This window comes from Buteo buteo, chromosome 9 (genome assembly GCF_964188355.1).
Source record: "Buteo buteo chromosome 9, bButBut1.hap1.1, whole genome shotgun sequence".
NCBI lineage: Eukaryota > Metazoa > Chordata > Aves > Accipitriformes > Accipitridae > Buteo > Buteo buteo.
The window spans coordinates 8343652-8366108 of NC_134179.1; the positions used below are offsets into that span (position 1 = coordinate 8343652).

Consider the following 22457-nt stretch of genomic DNA (forward strand, 5'->3'; position numbering starts at 1 on the left):
GGCGGGGCGGAGATGCGGCCGCCGGCGGGCAGCGGAGCGGCGGCGGCGGACGAGACCGGGACGGGGCTGCCGGAGCGGCGGAGCAGAGGTGAGCAGCGGCGGCGGGCACGGGGTCGGGGCATCGGACGGGGGCAGCTCGTCCCGCCCGGAGCCGGGCAGGGCTGGGGGAGCGGGCGGGATGACCCCCCAGCTCCTGCCCCGGGCAGCCCATGTCCTTAGGAAGCCCGTGGGGCTGGGGCTGTCCCGCAGGGACCCCCCCACCCCAGGCGGCAGCGCCTCGGGGCCGACTTTGGGGGGAAGAGGTTGTGCTGCAGGAAGACCCCTTCGGCCTTAAAACCCGTCGTTGTGCAAGGCTTCAGGGGTGCGTGGGTGGGCCGGGAGCCGGAGCTGGTGGTCGGCCTCGGTGGTGGTGGGTTTGGTGGTGCGGGGAGCCCCGAGAGCAGCCGGCACTACATGGGAGGCCAGACCAGGCGCTCTCATCCCCAAATCCTGCTGCGCTTCGTAGGCGGTCGCAGGGGGAGACGGCGCTTGGCCCGAGGTTGCCCTCGCTGTCCCTGACGCCTCTCGGGGAGCCTGGGAATGGCGCTGGCCTGGCCGGACCCCGCTCCGCGGCGGGACCTTGTTTACTCCGGCTTCCTGACACGCTCTCACCACGGCCCCTTCGGCCGCTGCCAGAAAACCCGAGGAATTTGGCAGCCTCGGAAGGTATCCAGCTGCTGTGGCGAAGGGCCGCCCGCTCTCCCACCCCTCCAGCTGCGCCGTGAGCCCCCAGCCCTCCCCAGGCACCGGGCAGGGGCTGCAGCAGGGCAGGTCCCCCAGCCGAGCACCGCGGGCAGCACAGAGACCAGGCAGCAGCAGGGCAGCGCTGCCCAGGTGCTTTTTCTGGCAATTCCTCCTATGTTTGGGTTTGCCGCGCGACGCCGTGTGTTGGCGTGCGCGGGGCTGCAGCTGGCAGGGTGCCACGCAGGGTGATGGAGCCGCGGGTCTGCGCGACGAGGCGGCGCTTGCCAACGGCCAGACGCCAGAAAGGAGAGAGCGATGCCTGTTTCGGAGAGGTGCAGTTCACCCCTGCCCCTCTCCCAGTGACCGCAGGGCTGGGTGATGGGCTCGTGCCAGGGACCGGATCCGAGACCCACCAAACTCGTCCCGTGCCATGGTCCCCGAGTTGTCATTAGCAGGAGCCGCGGATGCTCCCCGCTGAGCTGAGCCGAGCATCTGGCCGGCAGACGAGAAGCCATCGTTTGCTATGAGAGTCCTTTGAGGAATAAGTCTCCATCGTGCAACCTTACGAGGGGTCCTGGAAATCAGTGGTGGTGGTTTCCCTGTCCATGTTGCAGTGGCCGGAGGCGCGTGCTGATGCTGGGCTCGGTGCTTGAGCTCCAGCAGCGGTCAAGACCACGTACAGCATCACCGGCCCTTGGAGCTGGCTCATCTGGGGGAGCATCGTGGAGTGCAGGAAAGCTGGCCTGCGCTCCCTCACCGACCCGAGCACGTGGTGGGCATCCCCCAGCCCACAGAGAGCCTGAGGCGCGATGCCGGCAGGGCTGCAGCCTCGGCCGGAGCGCAGCTGTGCCGCAGCGGTGCGGGAGCGCTTCCCGGGAGCGCTGAGATCAGCGGGTGCGGCCGGGATTCCTCGGCTCCCACCGGAGCTGTCTGGCAGCTGATTTACGGTGATGTTATTGCCAGGAGCGTTGCGTCGTCCCAGCAACGGCGATGCAGCCCCCGCCGCCCCTCGCCCGGGTGGGATGGGGCCGGCTGGGTCTCCTCTGCTCAGTGTGGGGCAGCCCCAGGCTCGGAGGCAGCGGCCGGGGTCAAGCTCCTCGCTCCCCACTGGCTTTGTGCAGGAGACGGGCTCCCCCGTCCCAGCTGCCGGCGGAAAGGCCGGTTGTTTACAGGGGTGGAGGGTGTGGGAAGGGGTAAGCACGCCCTAAGCGCGTTAGCAGATGGGGAGTGAGCCGGCAGCCAAGTTGGACGGAGGCTGCGATGCTGTGTGGTGTGCACCCGTTAGCTCGGCCGCTCTGGCTTCTTCCCGTGACTCACCCGGCCACGGACGGGGAGGAAAGGCCATGCCGTGGGATGCCGTGCGCCTGCCCCTTGCACGCTGCATCCCGGGCACGGCTGGCACCACGGGGGGTGCGCGGCCGGGTGTGCCAGGCCGTGCTCCGGCGCATCAGCACGGCCCTTCACGAATGTGGGCTGGCTGGCCGTGCCCCGGTTATGCCCCGGCCAGCGGCACACAGTGCGGCTCCGGGGTCTGCTGGCACCCGGCCCCGCTGATGGGGTGCGAGGCAGGTCGTGCCGTGCCCGGGTCGGGTCTCGGTGGGCAGCAGCACGTCAGGCAGGAGCGGACCCCCTGAGCGACCCTGCCCGTGTGGGCTCGGGGCAGGCGGGCGGGTCGCAGCCTGCGGGCAGTGGGGTGCAGGGGCTCCCCAGGAGCACGGTGGTGGTGGGGCAGCGTGTCTGCGTGCAGCCCGCCCAGCGTCGGTGGGGGCCCCGCGTCGCCGGGGCTGGGCGTCCTCCCAGGTGAGGCCTCTGCCTGCGCCGGGAGAATAAAGGGGCTTTTGTCCTCCTGGAGGCCGGGGCCGAGCGGGCAGCTCTGCGCACGGGGGGCACGGGGGCCGTAGGCTGTTTAGCGGTAACTGAGCCCGACCCCTTGGCATTTGCTGCCTTCGCCGCTTCCCACGGCGGGAACAAGCGGCGCGTTCTGCAGGCGGCGGTGGGAGAAGAAAGGCTGCCTTGTCCGCCCCAGCGGTGGGGCGCCGGCCGGGGCGGCCGCGCTCCCGCCCCACATTCCTACGGCAGAGCCGGCTGGAGAGGGGCTTCAGCCCCCCCCGAGGGACGGGACGGGGGGGACAGCAGCCGTCTCCTGGGCGGCGAGGAGCCAGGTGAGGGGCTCTGATGGAGGGCGATGCTGGGGGGCCGGGGGCTGTCAGCCAGCGGGGTGAGCGTCAGGGAGCAGCCAGATGCTCATCATCCGGCTCGTGGGCAGGCAGGGCTGCCCGTGGAGTGGGGCGTGCCAGGTGGAGCAAGTTTGGGCAGCAGGAGACGGGCAGGAGCGGGGACGGTTCCCCAGGTGGCAGGGCCGGGGGTCCCCCAGGATGCGTGATGCTCACGTGGCCCCACTGGCACAGCTGTGCTGGGAAGGAGTTAACGCTGGTGCAGGATCCCACCCTGGCCCCGCTCCCTTCCTATGCAGCAGCCTGGCCCCTCCTGGCTTTTCCTCCTTCCCGGACGTTGTGCTGGGGCCTGGGTACAGGCAGGGGTCAGGGGCTCAGCTGGGCTGCGGGGTCTCCGGATGCTGGGAAGCGCAGCCCCCCCGGTGCCCGGGGGACATGGGCACCCTGCCGCGGAGCGTCCCGCTCGGCGCCCAGGCCAGGACCAGGTGGCAGGTAAGGGAAAGCGGGGGTCCCGCCTCAGCAACCAGTGGGCACCGGGGAGCTGCTCCTAGGCTAGCGCACCTCTGCTTCCCCCTGCCCCAGCCGAGTTGTCCCCATGCCGCGTGGGGCAGCCGCGGTCCCCACGGAGCCCTCGCTGTGGGGCGGCCGGCCCTGGTGTCGCACAGAGCCGCCTGGGCTCCGTCCCAGCCCTGGATCCCACGCCTGGTGTTTTCCAGCGTTTCATTTTTTCCGCAGTGTGTAATAGCCGCCCGCTCGCCCCCGCAGCTCAGCCCGGCGCTGGCCAAGCCGGCGGGGGGGGTCCCTTGCCCCACGGGACCCCGGGGCTGGCGGGACAGCGGGCGATGCTGCGAGGAGCCGGGCCCGGGGCTCCTCCTGGTGCCCCTGGCTGCGCTGCAATGGGGGTCCCTACGCGGGAGCACTCGCCGGTTCGGCTGCCCCAGCCTGCCCGGGAAGGGTTAAGCCGCACTTGGCTGGGCCCAGGCGGAAGGGAGGGACGTGGGGAGCAGCAGACGGTAAATTTAGTAACCCCGGAGCGTTCCGGGCTGCGACGGTGGCGTGAGTGCCGGGTGACGGAAATCGTTCCTCCCCGAGCTGCCTCCTGCCTGCGCCGAGAACGGCAGCCGGTGACTGCTCCCGTGGGCAGCAGCCCTGGCAGCTTGCCGCGTGTGCCAGGCAGGCAGGGTGCAGGCAGGGGCGCAGGCAGGGACGTGGCGCGCTCAGCTGGGGCTGTGCACCCCAAGGTGCTGCTGCTGCCGCCGGGCTGCGCGGGAGCCAAGGTGTGTGCCTGGGTGCCAGGGATGGGCGCTGATGGCACGGGTGGGTGTGCCAGCGCGTGCCGCGGGCCGTGCACGGGCAGACAGATGTTGCTGGGGACAGCTGGATGCTGTGCTCATGTGTCCTTGTCCAGCAGCAGCCATCGAGCTCCAGCTGCCCATCGCTCTCGGTGTTAGGGTGTGCGTTTCTGACACCACCTCCCCAAAGCCGAGCCAGCGTGCCGGCTCCTTCTGGCGCCATGTCCCGTACCGGCGCTTGGGGTTTTCCCTGGGCGGACCGGGGTGCGTGCTTCGCCGGGCAGGGATGCTCGCTGGCTTCGGGCAGCTGCTGCTGGGCTGGAGACAGGAGCTCAGGAGGGGAATCCTCTGGGTGGCAAATGCCGGTTTGGGATGGGGTAGGGTTTGCGAGGCTTGCGCTTAGGCTGCCAGGCGTGCAGGCTGCCGGCGGAGATGTGCAGGAGGAATACGGCAGAGCTGTGCCCAGTGTGGTCACCTGCTGATGTCCTCTGTTTCTTCTGGCAGCAGCCTGTGCCCGAGAACGCCCGGCATCTCCAAGCGGGCACCATGGAGGCATGCGGCAGGACCCCCGCCAGCCCGACCCGCAGAGTCCAGACCATCATCCAGGTGAGCACGCAGGGCCACAGGACTTCTGCCCTGCAGGAGCGTGGGGATCCGGCCAGGAGCCCTTCTCCTCTGCAGCCAGCCCTACCACGGGTGGCTAGCGCTGCCCTCTGGCCTCCGCTTGCCCCACATCCTATTATGGGATCGGCGGCAAAGCCAATTGAGCTAAGTGGCTGGCAGCTTGGATCCTCTTAGACACAGCCGAAGCCCCGGGGCTCTTCTGCTCCCACAGCAGCTCGCCTCTGCTCCCCAGGGCAGGAGGGAGCCCTCGGCTCCTGCATCCCGCTGCCAGACTGTCCTGCCCACAAGTGGCCATGCCTGCGGATCACTCCCTGCCCGCACGCGTGGCCGTCGCGGAGCAGCCCGAGGGTGCGGCCGGGTGGGCGGCGCAGGGGAGCGGGCTGCAGCCGTGGGAGCTGTGAGCGACCCTCCCTCTCCTCCTGCAGAACAGCCCCCTGGACCTGATCGACACGGGCAAGGGGCTGAAGGTGCAGACGGAGAAGCCGCACTTGGTGAGCCTGGGCAGCGGCCGGCTCAGCACCGCCATCACGCTCCTGCCCCTGGAGGAAGGTGAGTGCCAGCGGCCGGGGGGTCCCCGCAGGCACGCCGTCGGCGGAGGGGACGCTGAGCCGCCCTCTCTGCCGGCAGGGAGGACCACCATCGGCACGGCCGCGAGGGACATCGTCCTGCAGGGCCCTGGGCTGGCACCGCAGCACTGCTACATCGAGAACGTGCGGGGGACGCTCACCCTGCACCCCTGCGGCAACGCCTGCGCCATTGACGGCGTGCCCCTGCGGCGGCCCACGCGCCTCACCCAAGGTAGGGATGGTCTGGTCTCCAGAGCGGGACCCGGCGCCGGCAGGCGGACTTGTGCCGTCGGGTATCGGGGTGTTTGCGGATCCATCCTGCAAGTGCCCATCCCCGCTGGGACGCTCCTGCCTCTTCGCCCAGGGGTGGGGACGTGCGGGATGCCGGCACCGTTTGGGAACCGGCTTTGCCGCGTGCGAGATCGGGAGGGAGAAAGCGAGGCCGGCGGGCCGGTGCCGGGCAGGGTTTGGCCCCCGCCGTCGCACCCGTTTCCCGGGCGAGAGTACAGATGCTGAGCCGGGTTTGGGAAGGGGAGGCGAAGGAGGAAAACAACTCGGGTGTCGCGGGGCACCGCTGCGGGGACCCGCCGGTGTTCCTGCGTGGCCGGAAGGCCTCGGACCCTGCTGTCCGTCCCCTCCCTCCCTCCCTCTCCCGCCCCCGGGGTCCCTCCCCACGGCGTCCCCTCTCCCCGCACGGCCCGTGTCACCCCGTCAGTCGCTGCCCCGCTCCCCGGGGAGGACCCTGGCCCGGGTGGCGGGGCAGGGTGAGGCCCGGCCCCCGCCGCCCCTCCCCGCCCGCCCTCCCGCCGCCCCTCCCCGGGGGCGGTGCGCGGCCCTGCCCGGGCGGCGGCGGCGGCGGCGGCGCGGTGAGTGCGGCGCGGTGGGAGGGGGGGGGGACACGCGTGTCCGCGCCGATGGGGGGGGTGAGGGCTCCCCGTCCCTCCACGGGTTGCAAAACCTCCTCGCCCACGCCCCGGGCGGCCGCGCTGCAGCCCCCCCGCGCCTTGCCCTGCCTCTCCCCGGGGTGGGGGGGGGGACAACCCACCCGCGTGGGCGCTGCCGCCGGCGTCCCCTCGGGGGGACAATGGGAGCCACGTGGCCGCCGGCGAAGGGGCGCGACGGCTGCGGCGCGACGGACCGCGGGGTCCCGCCGCGTCTGCCGTGGGCTGCGGGGGGGGCACAGGCAGGGATCGGGCGAGCCCCCGGTTCTCCTGCCTGTGGGCTGCAGGCAGGGCGAGCGGGCAGGGACCCCGCAGGGCAGGACGAGGCGTGGGGCTGCGAGGCCGGCGGCTCGGGGGGTGGCGCGGGGTAGGGGGTACCCCGCTTCGCCGGGGTGATGCACGGCTCCGCCAGCACCGGTGCGCAGGGAAGGCTCTGGTCGGCGATGCCTCAAGCCGGAGGAGCCGATGCCGGGCCGGGCGCTGGCATTGCCGCCTGGCAGGCAGGATGCTCTCGCCGAGCTGGGGTGCTGCGGCAGCTCCTGCCGGGGCGCAGGACTCCTTCCCTCGAGGAAGCCGGGCCCCCCGTGTCGGCGACGGCGGTTAATCCGTACGGCCTCTCGCTCGCCTCGCCGCCGGCCTGGGCTGCCGGATGCTCCCAAAAACACGTCCCCTCCGGCGAGGGATTTTGGGCTGTGGCTGTCGGTGCAGAGTGAGCCTCTCCCCGGGGCCCTGGCAGGCGCTTCAAAGCGGGGTGTGTCTGCAGCACGGAGCCTCGCAGCCGCCCACCGCTCCCCGCTGCCAGCACGCGGCTCCCCCGGCACGGCGGGCGGCAGGGGAGCAGGCAGCGCGCGGCCCCGCTCCCCTTCCCCAGCCGCCTTCCTCGCCGGCGGCTGCTCCGCAGCCTTCCCCCCGAGAGGGCTGCCGCTTTGGGCCAAGAAGAGGCGCTTCGCGGCCGAGGACAGGAGCTGTCTTGTCTGCAGCTGGCAGCCACACAGGCCCTGGAGCCCTGCCAGCTCCCCCGCGGCAGCGCGGCCCCCGGCAGGGACCCCAGCTGTGCCTGTGCCTGCGACGCGCTGCCTGCAGCTGCCGGGAGTGACCTGGATTTCAGCCTCCCCCTAAGCCTCTGCTGACGGCAGGAGCCCGTTCCCCTCCCGGGGACGCGTCTTTGGGACGGGCAGCGCCCGGCTGCCTGCCTGCGCCGGCTGCCGCCTTGCCTCTCTCCGGTACCGCTCCAGCGTGGGGCTGAGCCCTCTCCCCTCTCTCCCCAGGCTGCACCATCTGCCTGGGCCAGGCCACCTTCCTCCGCTTCAACCACCCTGCCGAGGCCAAGTGGATGAAGAGCATGATCCCGGCGGGGGGCAGGAGCCCAGCGGCTCTCTACGGGCTGCCAGCAAGTAGGTGACCCTCGCCTCGTCCCGGGCAGGGCGGTTGGGGACCCTGGGGTGCTCCCTGACCCAGCTTTCCTGGCGTGAGATGCTTTCCCGGCCCGGTCCTCCCGCACTCAGGAGCGGGGCTGACGCCCAGCCGCGGATGTGCCGGCCGTTGACTCGGCATGGCAGCTGTGCTGGCGCTTGTTAATGATTAACATCGCCTTGGAGGAGGGTAATTGCAAGGGCAGTGAAGCACGGCTCTCGCCTCTGCCCAGCCTGGCGGTGGCAGAGCCATCACCCGTCGGCCCGCGCCGGGCCCCCCTCGGCTGCCTTGGAGGGGCTGTTTACATGCCCGGGCGACCGCGCGGAGGCTGTGAAGGCCGTTTCCCCGGCTGCAATCCTCCATCTCGCCAGCTGCTTATCTTGCTGTGTCTGCCTGTCTGCGGGGCCGACGGGACGAGCGCCTGCGCCGCGGTCCGGCGCCACGCCTGGTTCCCGGGGATGTCCGAATCCCCGGCAGCGATCCCTGGGCTGGTAGCCCTTCTCCCTGCCCCGACCGGCACACCCTGGCACGAGGAGAGGAGCTTGGCAGCCTCCCCGTGCCACGTGTGTGTTGGGAAGGCAGCATGCCCCGCAGCTGGGGGACAGGAGGAGGGACGCGGGGAGGTGCCATGGCTGCGGAGCATCCCGCAGAGCATCCCGCGTGGGGCCCGCACAGTCCCTCGCTGCCCCGCGGGACCGGGCGGGATGACACGGGTGGGGCCGCGGCACATCTCTGGGCGCCGAGGCGCTGCCGGCCGCCGCGGGGGAGCCGCTGGGTGCCAGGGGGTGACGCAGCCCGGGTGGCACGCTGTCCTGGCCGGGCTCCGCGCCTGCCGCTATTAGCTCATCCCCTGAGTGACAGGCACATCGGTGCTGCGCTGGGAGGACGGGGCAGCCGGGGCAAGGGGGCAGCCCAGCCGGGGGTGCGGGGAGGCTGCGGGCAACGTCGTGGTGGGTCTGGACGTGCTGCGGGTCTGTGCTCAGCGGCTTTTGGCTGTCGCATCTCTGTCCCCTCGCCGGCGTGCCGGAGCGTGCCGGGGACGAGCAGCAGGCGCTGGTGGCTGGCATGGGCAGCTGCTCCCCAGGGAGCGGGGCCGGGAGCTGCCGGCAGTGCAGGGATGTCGGGAGCGGGCGGCTGGGCTGTGTTATCGGGTTTCTGTCTCCCTGGTGATGGGGCCAGTGGGATGCCGGCCTCCTCCCTGGCCTGGCTCCCCAGCCGGCACGGGAAACAGTGGCAGCGGGGTGCAGGCGGCTTGGGGTTGGGGGAAGAGGAGCTGCGACCCGGTGCTGACTCTGCAAGGCTGTGTGGAGGGGTGATGCCGGGCTGCTCTGTGGGACCCCAGGCCAGGCAGGGGCCGCAGGAGGGTCCCACCGCGCTGATGCCTGCTCCCGCGTCTCCCCGCAGAGCCTGAGGCCCTGGTGAACGGTGGCCGCCAGCCGTCAGAGCGTGGGTGTCCCAGCCACAGCTCCCTCGTCAGCTCCATTGAGAAGGACCTACAGGACATCATGGACTCACTGGTGCTGGAGGAGCCGGCGTCGCCCGGCGGCAAGAAGCCGCCCGCCCGTGGCCGGTCCCCCCTCTCCCCCATGGTGAACGGGGGTGGGCGCTGCCTCCTGTCCCCCCCACCCAGCCCTGGGGCCACCTCGGGAGGCTCCAGCTACGAGAACTTCTCCCCCCTCTCCTCCCCGGCCAGCAGCGGTGGCTACACCAGCCCCTCGCCTAGCAGCCAGGAGCAGGGTCCGGCCATGCCCCCCCTCGTCCCGCTCCGCTCCTCCAGCTACAACCACGCTGTGCAGCCACCCGCCCAGCGCCCACCCCCCACACCCGGCGGGGGTCCCGGCGAGCCTTGGCCGGCCGAGAGGCTCGGGGACAGCCAGACAGGCAGCCCCCGGCTGACCCCCAGGGCAGCACCGCGGCCACGGGCGGCCCTGCAGGAGCGGCCCCCCAGCCCCTTCCGGGAGCCGCGGGACCCCCTGGCCCCCAGCCGGCAGCCTGCCGGCCGGGCGGTCCCAGAGGCCCGGCTGCAGCCCCCCGAGAGCCCGCGGGCGGCCCGGAGGAACGTGGAGAGCATGCGGGAGCTGCCCCCCCTGAGCCCCTCCTTGTCGCGCCGGGCTGTCAGCCCCCGGGCAGCCCCCGACGCCCCCTCCCCACAGCCCCGGCTGGGCAGGGAGGTGCTCGGCAGCCCCCGTGCCAGGCGCAAGGGTCTGGAGGAGCCGAGGGTCGCTGGGAGTCCCTCGCCCCCATTGCCAGCGGAGACCCCCCCGCGCCGCCCCAGCTTCGGCACCAGCCTGAGTCCGGCGTACGGGTTGGGCTCCCCGGCCGTGCCCTCGCCCCGGCAGAGCCCCCGCGCCCCCAGGAAGCCCTTGGGGGACCCACGGCCACCGGCAGGGCCGCGGGAACGCAAGAACAGCATCACTGAGATCAGCGACAACGAGGACGAGCTGCTGGAGTACCACCGGCGTCAGCGGCAGGAGCGGGTGCGGGAGCAGGAGATGGAGCGCCTGGTGAGCCCTGGGGCCGGCGGGGCACGGGGATGTGTTCGAGCGTGGGACGCCCTCTTTGCAAACACCTTTCGGCTTTTGCTGCTTTAAAACCTGGCCCTTGCGTCTCGGGGATTTGTCGCAGCTGCCAGGCTGCCAGCTTATCTGGGGGGGATTACAGCCAGGAGCGGCCATCGATGCACGGCAGCTCTCCAGGAGCACAAACCCCCCTGGCTCGCAGCAGCCTGGGGAAGCCCGCGGGGTCGGCATGGCTGCGGGGGCTGCTGGCTGAAATTGTGGTGCCCCCGGCTTGGCAAAACCGTGCATGTCTGGTCGAGCCCCACCAGGGCCATGTCTGCCAGCAATGGTGCTGTGCCTTTGTGGGCACTGCGTCTATATTTAGGTGTAGATGGAGTTTTTATAGAGCCAGCAGCTGCCTGGGTGGGGTTTGCCCTGTGCATCTGCCGGTCCCGGGGGCTGTGCTGCCGGAGCCCTGTTTGCTCAGCCCTGACTCACGCCTGGTGCGGGCGGCCTGAGTCACTGCCTGGAAATAGCGGAGGCGCTCGGCGGCCGGTGCTGCCGCCTGTAATTAGTCCGTCTCCAGCTCCGGCACATTGCGTGCGTGGCTCCGGCGTGGGGTCGGGGCGGGCTGCATCGGGCTTTGCAACATCCTCAGCCCGTCCCAGCATGCGGGCAGGGCAAGGAGTGAGCCCGCATCCCGGTGCCTGCCATCGGCACAGGGTCCTGCAGGCTCTCTGGCAGCGGCGCGTGCCGGGATGGGTGTCGTGCTGACCGTTCTTCCCCACAGGAGCGGCAGCGCCTGGAGACCATCCTGAACCTCTGCGCAGAGTACACGAAGACGGACGGCACCGAGCCGGGCGACGTGCACCGACTCCTGGCTGGTGACACGGATGCCGGCCGGCGGGTGCCCAGGGGTGCCGTGGCTCTGGGCCGTGCTGCTGAGGAACTGCGGCAGAGGGAGAGCCTGGAGAGGTCGGACGAGGAGAACCTGAAGGAGGAGTGCAGCAGCACTGAGAGCACCCACCATGAGGTGAGGGGGCGGCCGTGCCGCACCGTGCCGCACCATGCCGTGCTGCGCCGTGCCAACCTGCCCTCTCTGCAGCACGAGGAGCTGGCGGGCCCGCGGGCCAAGGAGGCGCAGCGGCTGGAGGAGGAGCGTGCCAGCGTGCTTGGCCGCTTGGACCAGCTGAAGGGCCGCATCAAGGAGCTGGAGCAGCAGCTGCAGGAGACGTCGCGAGAGGTGAGGGGATGGGGAGCCCTGCCGGCTCCCCCACCGCTCGCTGCCCTCGCCAGCCAGCGTCCGATCCCATGGGCGTGAGCCGGATCCAGCCAGGGCAGCCATCGTGATGTGGCCATGCCTGTCCAGGCGGAGATGGAGCGGGCGCTGCTGCAGGGCGAGCGGGAGTCGGAGGCGGCACGGCTGCGGCAGGAGCAGGAGGCGGTGCAGCAGCTGCAGGAGAAGCTCTCCAGCCTGGACGCCAGCATCCGGAAGGAGCGGGACAAGGTGAGCTCCGGGGCAGGGCTCCGTCCCGGCACCGGCTGCACCGCGCCCTCCCCGGCGCTTGCAGCCGGTGCCCCGTGCTGCGGTGTTCCCCTGCGGACACATTCTCCTCTCCTGTCCCTGCACTCTATGGAGGCATCGAGGAGCATCCCCTCTGTGTTTGCATCGGGGGGGGGGAATCTGTCCGTCTGTCTGCCTGGGACTGGTCTAACAGCCCTGCCAGAGGAGGGCAGGGCTGATGCCGGGGGTGCGTTTCGGCCGCCGTCTGTTGTGCCGGCGGGGTCTTGCAGAGAGGCTCTGTGGCATGGGGCTTTCCCGGATGGCTGCTGCCTGCAGTGGGCAGCACCGACCTGGAGTGGGGGCCTCAGCACTCCCCATTGCCTGCCCTTGCTGGGGGGCTGTGTCTCGCAGCAAGTCCCCCTGCTCTGCTGCCCCTTGGGGTATCTTCATGCGTGGTGGTGGCCACCGCTGTAGCGTTCAGCTTGCTGGAGGTGGCTGGGAAATCACTGTGGATGTTTCACTGGGCTCAGTGGCCAAGGAGGGGGTCCTGGCCCCCTCCCCCTGGAGTCGTCTTTGGTGCAGTTGCTGCCGTGATCTGCCAGCCGTGTCTGAAGGCACCTGTGCCACTGCGTGCATGGCACGCTCGTCCCGGCTGCTGGTTGCTGGCCATGCTGCAGCCTTGTGGGCAGCGTGGCACAGCCTTGAGTGAGATGCTCCGTGGCAGGAGGGCAGCCGAGACCTGGCTCCCCACTGCCCAAGGCCGGTGTCCCAGCACAGCCTATGCCTGGGTCCCACTGGTGGCTCTGTGCCACCGTGATGCGGCTCCGGCGTCCCTGGGGGTCTGGCTCGCCCCATGGATGGAGGTGCCTGGGCTGTTCGGTTGCCTGTGGCTGGGCAGAGCTGCCATCGGCAGCTGCCAGCAGTGCCCCTGTGGCGTCTGGGATTTTTGTTCTGGTTTTGGTCTTCCAGCCCTTTGCAGGCATCTTCTCTAGCCAGGTGCTCATGCAGAGCCAGGAGAGGAGCACAGGGAAATCCCCCTCCCCAACTCTCCGCTGACCTAACCACCTGCTTTCCTAACCAGCCTGTGCTAATTGCACTAACGGTGCCTGCTCTGAAGTCTGCCATCACCTCTGACATCTCTGCATAGCTGGAAGCCTCCTGGGCACCCTGCAGCCCCTGTACCAGCTGTGCCAGCCCTGTTTCCCCGCCGGCGTGTCCACCCCATATCCCTTTTCATGGATGCCCCGTGTCTCCATGCTGCCACAGCATGGAACAGGGTTTCTTGCAGCGTGCGTTTCCCAATGCCTAACCCCCGTACGGTGCTGCCAGACCTGCAGGAGGTGATCCCCTGTGCCAGCCCTGTGTTACTGGCCTCCATCATACTGCTCCTGTGGCCGTGGGAGGGAGGGTTGGGGACCCTTCTCCCTCCACCCGGGGCCAGGAGCAAGTGTCTGCTCTGCCGCTAACTTGGCATAGCCTGAGCATCTCCGGCAGCAGGGTTGGACTTCGGTCTCCCATTTGCACTGCAGGCAACCCTCTTCTTCCGATGGATGGGGGTGGTCCATGGTCCCTCAGCCTGTGTATGGGACCTGCTGTGCTTAATTGGCAGCATCCCAGATGGTGAGCATCAATTAACACAGCTAGTTAGCGGTTGTTTAGAAGGTCCGTGTGGTGCAGCCATTTGCAGGGATGACTTTATCCGTGCTGTCAGCATCGATCTTTTCACTGCCCCTAAGTGGGCTTTCGGCATGGAAACATGAGGCTGAGGTCCAGGGCTGGCCATAACCCCTCTAACACTGCCCAGCCCGGATCCCCATGGCTGTTGCTCTCTCGACTGCTCTGTAGATGCCGTGATGCTCCTCCCTGCGAGCCTCCTCTTTTTCCAGCTGAGTCCCTCTATAACTTTGCAGCTTCTGCATGGCGTGGATTTGAGAAGTGTGTTTTCTCTCTCTCCCTGCCCCCCCTTTCTCTTTTCTTTTTTTTTTTTTTTGTCTCATTCTCCCTCAATTCAGGAAAGGGCAAAGGTTGATGCTGAAAGGAAGGAGCTAGAGCAACTCCGGGCGCTTTACCATGAGTCGAAGAGCCACCTTGATAAGTGCCCTGAGTCAATGCGGGAGCAGTTGCGGGAGCAGATGCGAAGGGTCAGTGTCTCCCCCCACCCCTCCCGGACCATGGCCCACCTCCCTCCGCTCCAGCTTAGGCCAGCTCTTCCCCGCCAGCCGGGGCCGCACTGGGAGCGTCACACCTGGGCTGGAGGCGGCTGGCGCCGGGCACCGCCGTCCTGGTAAGCTTGCCGCTCGCCCGGGCCCGGGGCGCGGTGCTGGCTCGGCAGAGCGCGGGGCTGCCCCCCGCCGCGGAGCTGCTGTGCTCCTCTGGACCAGGCAGGGCACGAGCACGGATCCTGCCCTGGAAAGGCTGGGGAGCCTTGGGGACCGCTGGGTCCCCGTCTGTCTGCTTCCAGCTATTTCCTGAGCGCGTTTATTTACATGGTGCCGTCAGTTTACATTACCGCCGGTCCGCAGCATTTTTTCCCATTATCTGGTATTTTCTGGTGGCGGCTGACCTTCCCCAGCCCGTGGCCGGCGCCTACCCAGCCCTCACTGCGCAGATAAACCCGCCTTGCCGCAGCCTGCTCAGAGCAGGCACCCCCACGTTGGATGCAGGTCCCGGTGTGCGGCAGGCAGGGACGGCGATGGGGTGGTCTCAGTGCGCGGGAGCCTCGGTAGCCACCGCGCCGGTGGTGCCGTGCCATGCCACGAGAGCAACGGCCGCCCTGCTCCCAGGGCAGGGTGGAATGCATCCCCACAGGGAGCGCGGTGCAATTGCTGCCAGGGTGGCACCGGCAGACCCTGAGCTGAGCGCTACTGTGTGCTGTCGGTGCTTGAAGGCTGGGAGGACGCGCAGGCATTTGTCCGGCACGGTGCTGGTCCGTGGGGGCTCTGCTGCCCATCAGCTTGGTGACGCGGGGCTGCGTGTTGGCGGTTACAACAGCACATAGCGTTTTGCCACCCGGCAGGGCACGGCACCGGCCCAGACACAGTTCAAGAGGGGCAGCTAGTCTCCAAGGGGTGGGTGAAGCCCCCCGGCTGCGGCGAGCTCATCGTCTCATGGGGGTGACGGCTCTGACCTGGCCAGTGCCTAGTGCTTCCATCGCCTTCTCCAGCCAGGCAGAGGTTGCCGCTGTCTCCCATGTTGCTGGTGCCAAGCAGCAGGGAAAGCTGCCTGCCTGTCCACACCAGGCACCGGGGACAGGCTTTGCCATGGGTTCCTGTTCCCAGCCAGCACCAGCAGGATGTGGGGGCACAGCAGGAGATTTTGCTGTGGGAGACCTGCCAGCGGGATGCGGAGGTGCCCGTCCAGAGGGAGTGATCTGCTGTGCCCTTGTGTGTCCGAAGGAGGCGGAGGCGCTGGAGACGGAGGCCAAGCTGTTTGAGGACCTGGAGTTCCAGCAGCTGGAACGGGAGAGCCACCTCGAGGAGGAGCGCGAAGCACGGGGCCAGCAGCTCCTGCAGAGCCGGGCCGAGTGCCACCGCAGCATTGCCCGCAGGAAGGTAGGGGCAGACGGGGGGCAGTGAGTCCGGCATGGCCGGGCTGCACCCCACGGCCCCAGCTGAGCCCCACGGCTCGCCAGCAGCCAGTTCATCCCTGCTGCCTCCTCCCCAGGAGCGGGTGGCCGCACTGGATGCCCAGGCTGCCCAGATCCGGCTGCAGAGCGCCCAGGAGGCTGAGCGCCTGGCCAGGGAGAGGAACAGCATCCTGCAGCTCCTGCAGAAGGTAATGCAGTGGTAGCGGGGTCAACATGCACTCCCCAACCCTGGGGGTGTCCAAGGCAGGGGACAAGATCGCACCAGCTCTTGCCAGGGTGCTGGCAATTGGGGTGAGCCTGGAGGGGACCGGCCATGGGGTGCCAGTAACCATCAGCTGCCTCTGCTCTTGCTGTCGCCCCTGGCTCAGGAGAAGGAGAAGCTTGTGTCTCTGGAGAGGCGATACCAGCTCGTCACAGGCGGCAGGAGCTTCCCCAAAATGTCCTCAGCTCTCAGAGAGGTAAGCAGGGAGAGACAGGGTACGGTCCCTAGGGCTGCTCTCCTGCTGCCCCGAGCCACTGTCGCCAGCAGGGATGAGCCTGGTGCACCGCAAGCTCTGCTCTGCAGTGGCTCCTGTGCTCCCAGGTGCCTTCTGGCCTGAGCCGGGTGCTCCTGGCTGCTCAGAGCCTCTCCATGGGCTGCAGAGACCATCGCCAGGTTGGGCAGGAGGGAGGGAAATGCAACAGAGCCAGGCTTGGGAGCAGCAACATCTCCGCTGCCTGGATGCTGCAGGAGCCTTTTAGCAGGCGGCTCGGCGAGGGCTGCGAGTACCCACAAGGGAAAGGCTCGGCACGGCTGCTGGGCATCTGGGGCAGGCACTGCTTGGGGTCCCGTCCCTGCCAGAGAGCAAGCGTGGGGCTGTCTTGGTGCCAGTATGGGGGGACTCCTTCCAGTTCATGTCCGGAGGCTTTTAGGTGGGAGTGGGTCGCCCCGTTGCCCTGATCGTGGCTCTGAACAGGGAGCCAGAGCCACTATGTCCTCGGGGACCGCAGTGCCACCCAACTCGCTGCTGGGGAGAGGGGTGGGATGGCAGAGTCCCCTTGCGCCTGCCCGCAGTGGGGCTCCTGCTGCTGCCACCTTGCTGCCTGTGCCCGCCTTGCCTACGTGATCTTTACCCTCCAACAGGAGACCCTCCATATCTCAGAGCCTTATGAGCTGTTGGAGGGAACTAAGCCCCTGAGTCCCCCGCCGGCAGCAGCTGCCTCCTTAGCTTCTCCTGCCGCCCGCTCCTACCCCAAGGCACAAGAGGTAACGGGACTAACTGCACGTACTTGCTCGCTTGTCCCCTCCTTGGCCGAGCCGCCGTCAGACCCCTTACGTGGACTAACGTCGCCTTCGGGCAGCAGGGCATCCCCACAGCAGTGCGCTGCGATGGCACGGCTGGAGCATCTCTCATTTAGCTCTGCAGCAGCTGCGCTCATTAACACTCAGACCCCGATTTCAGGCGCTCTCCTGAGCCTGCTGGGCATCCCGGCTCCCACTGCTGCCCTCGGTTTTAACCCCAGCATGGTGCCGTTCAGCACAGGCGTCCCTGTGCTTCCCCCTTGCCTGCCCCTTACCTGCTGGCTGGGCCCCTCCTGACAGCATCCTTTAGGATCCTGAGAGCAAATCCCCAGCTTTAGCATGTTTGGTTCAGAAAGGGTGAGGAAGTGGATTTTAAGCTGGCTCGGAGCAGCTCGAGGTGCCTCATCCGGTGCTGTCGCAATGGGGAGGACTTGTGGCCGGGGACCCTTGCGGGACCCTGAGATCTGGGTGATGGGAACGGCTGAAGGCGACTGGGACTGCGGCAGGGCAGGCTGCAGCCCTCCATCCCCAGCCTGCACCCAGCAAAGCCACACCTAAGGCAGCAGCAAAGCGGCACGCTGGGACGCTCAGCCCAGCTGGGGCACCCTGCTCCCCGCACGGTGCCGTGCACCGGGGCAGCCGCAGGCAGGGAGGGCAACACGGCAGGGAAGGGCTGGGCAGGCGGCAGTGGGGCATGTGGGCGCGGGGAGATTTGCTCCCACTTTGCAGTCAGCACCATGATGCCAGCGCATGCGTCTAACTCTCCTCCTTCTCCTCCGCCGTGGATTTCTAGGAGTACATGAGGCTGTCTGACGTTTTCAGGTTCTGCAGCAATGCGCACGGCCCCAGCCTGGACACTAAAGCTTCTGCTGCTGCCCCTGCTGCCACTCAGCGCTCTTTCTTGCTTGCTGTACCTCCCGCAGCCGACGAGGTACCCGCTCCAGAGCATGCTCGGGTTTGCTCCCTTGGGTCGCCCACCGCATCCTGGGCAGTGAGGATGCTGCAGACCACGTGGCCTCCCCGTGTGCCCTGGTGCTCAGAGCCCACCTCTCTCTTTGGGCTGGGGGACTTGTCTGGCTGCAGCTGAGCAGGGAGCAGAGGCTGGAGCCGCCCGATCTCCTCCCTGGGGAGCGCTTCTCGCCTGCTCTGGATGGGCTTCGCCCTCTGGGGCAGCAGCAGTGGGGCAGGGGAGCAGAGCGGGCGCCCAGCAGGGCGGGAGGGCGGCCCTTTGCCTGTTGGACCCCTTCCTGGTCACCGGTCCCAGGCGAGGAGGATGCAGAGCAGGGGGGGACCTGACTCAGTGCCCAGCTCTGGGGCGGCGGGCAGCACCAGCTGCCCTTCTTCCTGGGGACATGGCACCCTCTTTTAGGGGCTGGAGCCGCCTGCTCATTCCCCTGTGCCTGCTTGCCCTTGCTCGGAGCCTCTTCTTCCCAGTTTAATCTGCTTCTTTCTGCCCAGTACGTGACCGTTGAGCAGCTCTCGGGCATCCTGGGCAGCCTCCGTGCCCCTGCTGCTTCCCCGCTGGGCTGTGCCTCTCCGGCTCCTTCATCCTCAGGCTGCGCTGCTCCTCCTCCTCTTCCATCTCTCTCTTCTCCCTCCATCTCTGCAGAGGTTCGTGTCCTGGTCCCCTCCCTCTGCCCTTGCGCTCTTCTGGGGAGGTGATGGGGATGCATGGGAAGGGGTGAGCTGCAGAAGAGGCCAAGCGGCAGCTCGGGCTCTTGCCAGCCCACACCCCCCTCGCTGCCCTGCCCGCTGCTCCACTGCCTGGCACCCTGCTGCCTGCCTGAGCCCTGCCCATCCCGTGGTGCAGGGCAGGGGGGCTCTGTGCCTTCCAAGTGGTTGTGTCAGCTCTCGCCGGCCCCACGAGCAGCAAGGGGGTCCTGGAGCTGTCGGGACTCGGCCAGGGAGTGCCTGGGGTCCCTGGTGGTCTGCAGGTCCCGGGGCTGGGCTGGATGGTGCAGGAGCAGGCAGGGATGCTCTGCTCTCTCTCACTCTGCGTGTCTGTCCCTCTCGCTGCATCTCGCCCTCCCTCCTTTCTTACGAGGCATCTCTCTCCAGATGGAGCAGCAGCTGCTGGGGGGCCCCGTGTGGCTCCCGGCTCTTGATTTAGAGAAGTGGTACCAGGAGGTCATGGCTGGCTTTGAGACCTCCTCCTCCTCTGTCTCTCCTCCTTCTTCCCCTCCTCCGCTTCCAGCTAAAGCTCACTCCTGTCACAAGCCTCTCCAGGTAATCCCGGCTCCCTGCCGCTGGGGCTGAGGCTTCGGGGCTGCCAGGCGCAGCGGGAGCAGGGCAGCACGGGGATGTTCCCACCGACTCTGCACCCTGGGCTCTGCCAGGCACCCGGGTGCTGCAGCAGGCAGGGGCAGAGCCGACCCGCGGCAGGCAGCGTGCCTGGGGCGGGCAGCCACTGCCTCCTCTTGCCTGCAGCCCTGCCAAGACGGCACTGGGGCAGGGTTTGGGGAGGGGATGCTCAGCCCTGCCAACGGCTGAGCCATCCATCCAGGGAGGGCTTTTGCGGCCCCCCCCCGTGCTCCTCTCACCTCCCTGTCTCCGCGCCCAGGTCTATCGTGCCAAAACAGAGGGTGACGCCAGTGCCCTCGCCCCTCGGATGAAGAGTGGGACCCCCTCATCCTCACAGCTCAACCTCTCCGTGCTGGGACGCAGCCCCTCGCCTAAGGTACGGCTGCCAGCGGGGAGCCGGGTGTCACGCAGCCCCGGGCACCCCGGTCGCGACTCCTGAGCACCCGGTGCCAGCTCCTGTCCCCGTCCCCACAGCTGACTGCCTGTCGTCCTGCCCAGGGCCCCCCAAGCCCGGCAGGCAGCCTGCCCCGCAACCTGGCAGCCACACTGCAGGACATCGAGACCAAGCGCCAGCTGGCCCTGCAGCAGAAGGGTAAGCTCCAGCTCCACGTCCCGGCTCTGCGGGGTGGTGGGACTTTGGGAGACGCTTGCCCCACTGCCGCTCGGGCAATGGAGAAGGGAGCCCGGCCGAGGGTGGCAGCGCTCCAGCGGGACGCAGTGCCTCTCTCACGGTCTCTCGCTTCCCCCCCCCTCTCTCCCCTACAACCCCTCTGCCCGACGGCGTGTCTCCAGCCAAGCTGCTCCCAGCAGAGCCCTTGCAGCCGGGCGATCTACCAGGTAGAGACGTGGGGCGGCTTGGACTGCCTAGAGCAGCCCAGAGGCAGCAGCATGGCTGTTTGCTGGCACCTTCTGCCATGCATAGGAGGGGCATGACCAGCCCAGGACCCCAGGTGCCTCTCAGCGTCCGCTAAGGGACAACCCTGTGCCTCCCTAACCTGCTAATGCTTTGCCCAGCCTGCTCGTGCCAGCCTGGTGCATGTGCCCCCCTTGGCTGCCTGGGCCCCCTCCTCCTGCCCGGATGGATGCTGCCTGCCGTGCTCGCCAGGGAGTTGTGACGGCGGCTCCCACCTCTGCACCCACCATCCCTACCCGGCTGGCTCCAGCAGCGCCTGCGGTGTCTTCTCCTGCCCGCACCGTCCCCTCGCCCGCCACAGCGTGCTCAGTTGTCGTCGTCTTCTTCCCGTGGCACAGGTCAGCAGGTGATCGAGGAGCAGAAGCGGCGGCTCGCGGAGCTGAAGCAGAAAGCAGCTGCCGAAGCTCAGTCCCAGTGGGAAGCCTTGCACGGGCAGCCCCCCTTCCCTGCTGCCTTCCCCCCGCTCGTGCATCACTCCATCCTCCACCACCACCGTCCCCACGGCGTCGGGCCCCGGGCCGAGGAGCTGGACCATGCGTATGACACCCTCAGCCTGGAGAGCTCAGACAGCATGGAGACCAGCATCTCCACTGGCAACAACTCTGCCTGCTCGCCTGACAACATCTCCAGGTAAGCCCGGGGCCGACTCGCACAGCCAGAGGGACAGCCCGCTCTCCTGGCCATGACGTTGGCTCGAGGTCCTTCCCACTGGGACAGCTGCGTGTCTTGTAGTGCCAGCGGGATGGAGGCGGGGAAGATCGAGGAGATGGAGAAGATGCTGAAGGAGGCGCACGCGGAGAAGTCGCGGCTGATGGAATCCCGGGTGAGAGGGGGCACTGGTGCCACAGCTGGCCGCAGAGCGGGTTCCCAATCCCCGGCGGGTTCCCAATCCCTGGGGCTGAGCGCCTGTGCTTGCCGGCAGGAGCGGGAGATGGAGCTGCGGCGGCAGGCGCTGGAGGACGAGCGCCGGCGCCGGGAGCAGCTGGAACGCCGGCTGCAGGATGAGACCGCACGGCGGCAGAAGCTGGTGGAGAAGGAGGTCAAGCTGCGGGAGAAGCACTTCTCGCAGGTGCGGGGTGGGCTGCCCCCTCTGGGGTCCCCTCTCCCAGCCCGGCCGATGAGGCAGACCCAGCTCCCCGCCGGTGTCCTCGCGGGGGGATACAGCTCTCACTTCCACCAGCAGGCTTTGCAGGGCTGTGTTGCTGTTCCAGGCTCGTCCCCTGACGCGGTACCTCCCCATCCGCAAGGAGGATTTTGACCTGCGGCTGCACATCGAGTCCTCGGGCCACAGCGTGGACACCTGCTACCACGTCATCCTGACGGAGAAGATGTGCAAGGGCTACCTGGTCAAGATGGGCGGCAAGATCAAGTCTTGGAAGAAGCGCTGGTTCGTCTTCGACCGCATGAAGCGCACCCTCTCCTACTACGTGGGTGAGTCCCTGTGCTGCCCCGCCCCCCCCCCCCCACCCCGCGGCATCGCCCCCTCCCCGTGCCATTGCCGGCAGTGCCGCAAGTCGACACCGATTCCCTCTCTCGGGCAGATAAACACGAGACAAAGCTGAAAGGCGTCATCTACTTCCAAGCCATCGAAGAGGTTTACTATGACCACCTCCGCAGCGCTGCAAAGGTGAGAGCTGGGCACCGCTGCTGCCCCGGTGTACGCCGGGACCTCCCCTGGCATCCCTGTACCCCCTGCATCACCCTCCGTCATGCAGCAGGGCACCTCGTGCCGGGGATGCTCCCAGAGTGGTCCATGGCCCCTAATGACACCAGCTCCTCAGGGTACCGACGGCAGGACCCTGGTGCTGGGCTACGTGGGGGGCAAGGCGGGGGGCACGCTGCTGCTTAGAGGGGACCAGAGTGCTCACCCCATCCTCCTCCTCCTCCCCAGAGCCCCAACCCTGCGCTCACCTTCTGCGTCAAGACCCACGACCGCCTCTACTACATGGTGGCACCCTCAGCCGAGGCCATGCGCATCTGGATGGACGTCATCGTCACCGGGGCAGAGGGGTACACCCAGTTCATGAACTGAGGGTGGTGGTGGGGGGTGCTGCGCACCCCGGATCCACCAGCTTGACGGACTCCTGAGCATCCCAAGCAGAGAGGATCTCCTGAGGGGGCCACAGTCCCTGCTGCGCCCCGTGCCAAGGGCCGTGCGTGCCGCGGCGGTGGAGCCACGCTGTGCCCCGCACCAGACAGCACCGAGCATCGCCTGCTCAGCCAAGGGAATAATTTTCTTTTTTTTTTTTTTTTTTTATGTTGACTTTTTAAAAACAAAATTTATTGGAAATGTATCGAAGTGCTGAAACGTAAAAAAGCTGCCAAAGACCTGCCAGTGCCCGGAGCTTTCTGCTGTCGGGGAGGTGCTGGATGTGACACTGACGCTGTCACTTGCTGCCACAAGCGACAGATGCCAACTGGCCCCAGGTGGCCAGGACCACCTCCCCCCCCACTTTGGTAGCCCTAGACCCCCTCTTTGTAAATCTTTTGTAACCCTGCATCGTGCCTCCCTGTGCCGCGGCCGGGCGGTGAGGGCAGGGAGTGGGGGGGCTGCCCTGCCATAAAGCGTTTCGCGAAGTCGTGCCCCTCGGTGTGGCCTCTGGCCTGGCAGCGTGTCGCGGACAGCCCAGGGCTGCCTCT

At 68.3% G+C, this 22457-nt stretch overlaps 1 protein-coding gene across 18 annotated transcripts; it reads left to right on the forward strand.

Annotated features, from left to right (window-relative positions):
- Window positions 1-6: 6 nt before the first annotated feature.
- Window positions 7-22403, forward strand: PHLDB1 (pleckstrin homology like domain family B member 1). 18 transcript variants are annotated; one of them, XM_075035220.1, is made up of 26 exons: window positions 7-88; window positions 4694-4795; window positions 5239-5362; window positions 5441-5611; window positions 7589-7714; window positions 9138-10237; window positions 11022-11264; window positions 11337-11474; window positions 11601-11738; window positions 13748-13876; window positions 15131-15286; window positions 15399-15509; window positions 15690-15779; window positions 16445-16567; window positions 17397-17534; window positions 18062-18214; window positions 18662-18829; window positions 19164-19280; window positions 19379-19496; window positions 19697-19741; window positions 20156-20447; window positions 20550-20640; window positions 20740-20886; window positions 21029-21248; window positions 21359-21444; window positions 21709-22403. In XM_075035220.1, exons 2-26 carry the CDS (start codon window positions 4736-4738, stop codon window positions 21847-21849), a joined length of 4425 nt encoding a protein of 1474 aa, XP_074891321.1. In that variant the 5' UTR covers window positions 7-88; window positions 4694-4735; the 3' UTR covers window positions 21850-22403. The 18 variants fall into 18 exon arrangements, with proteins under 18 accessions (XP_074891321.1, XP_074891322.1, XP_074891323.1 ...); XM_075035221.1 differs by having other exon boundaries at window positions 8-88; window positions 4697-4795; XM_075035222.1 differs by lacking the exon at window positions 7-88 and adding an exon at window positions 2842-2885 and having other exon boundaries at window positions 4697-4795.
- Window positions 22404-22457: the final 54 nt, after the last annotated feature.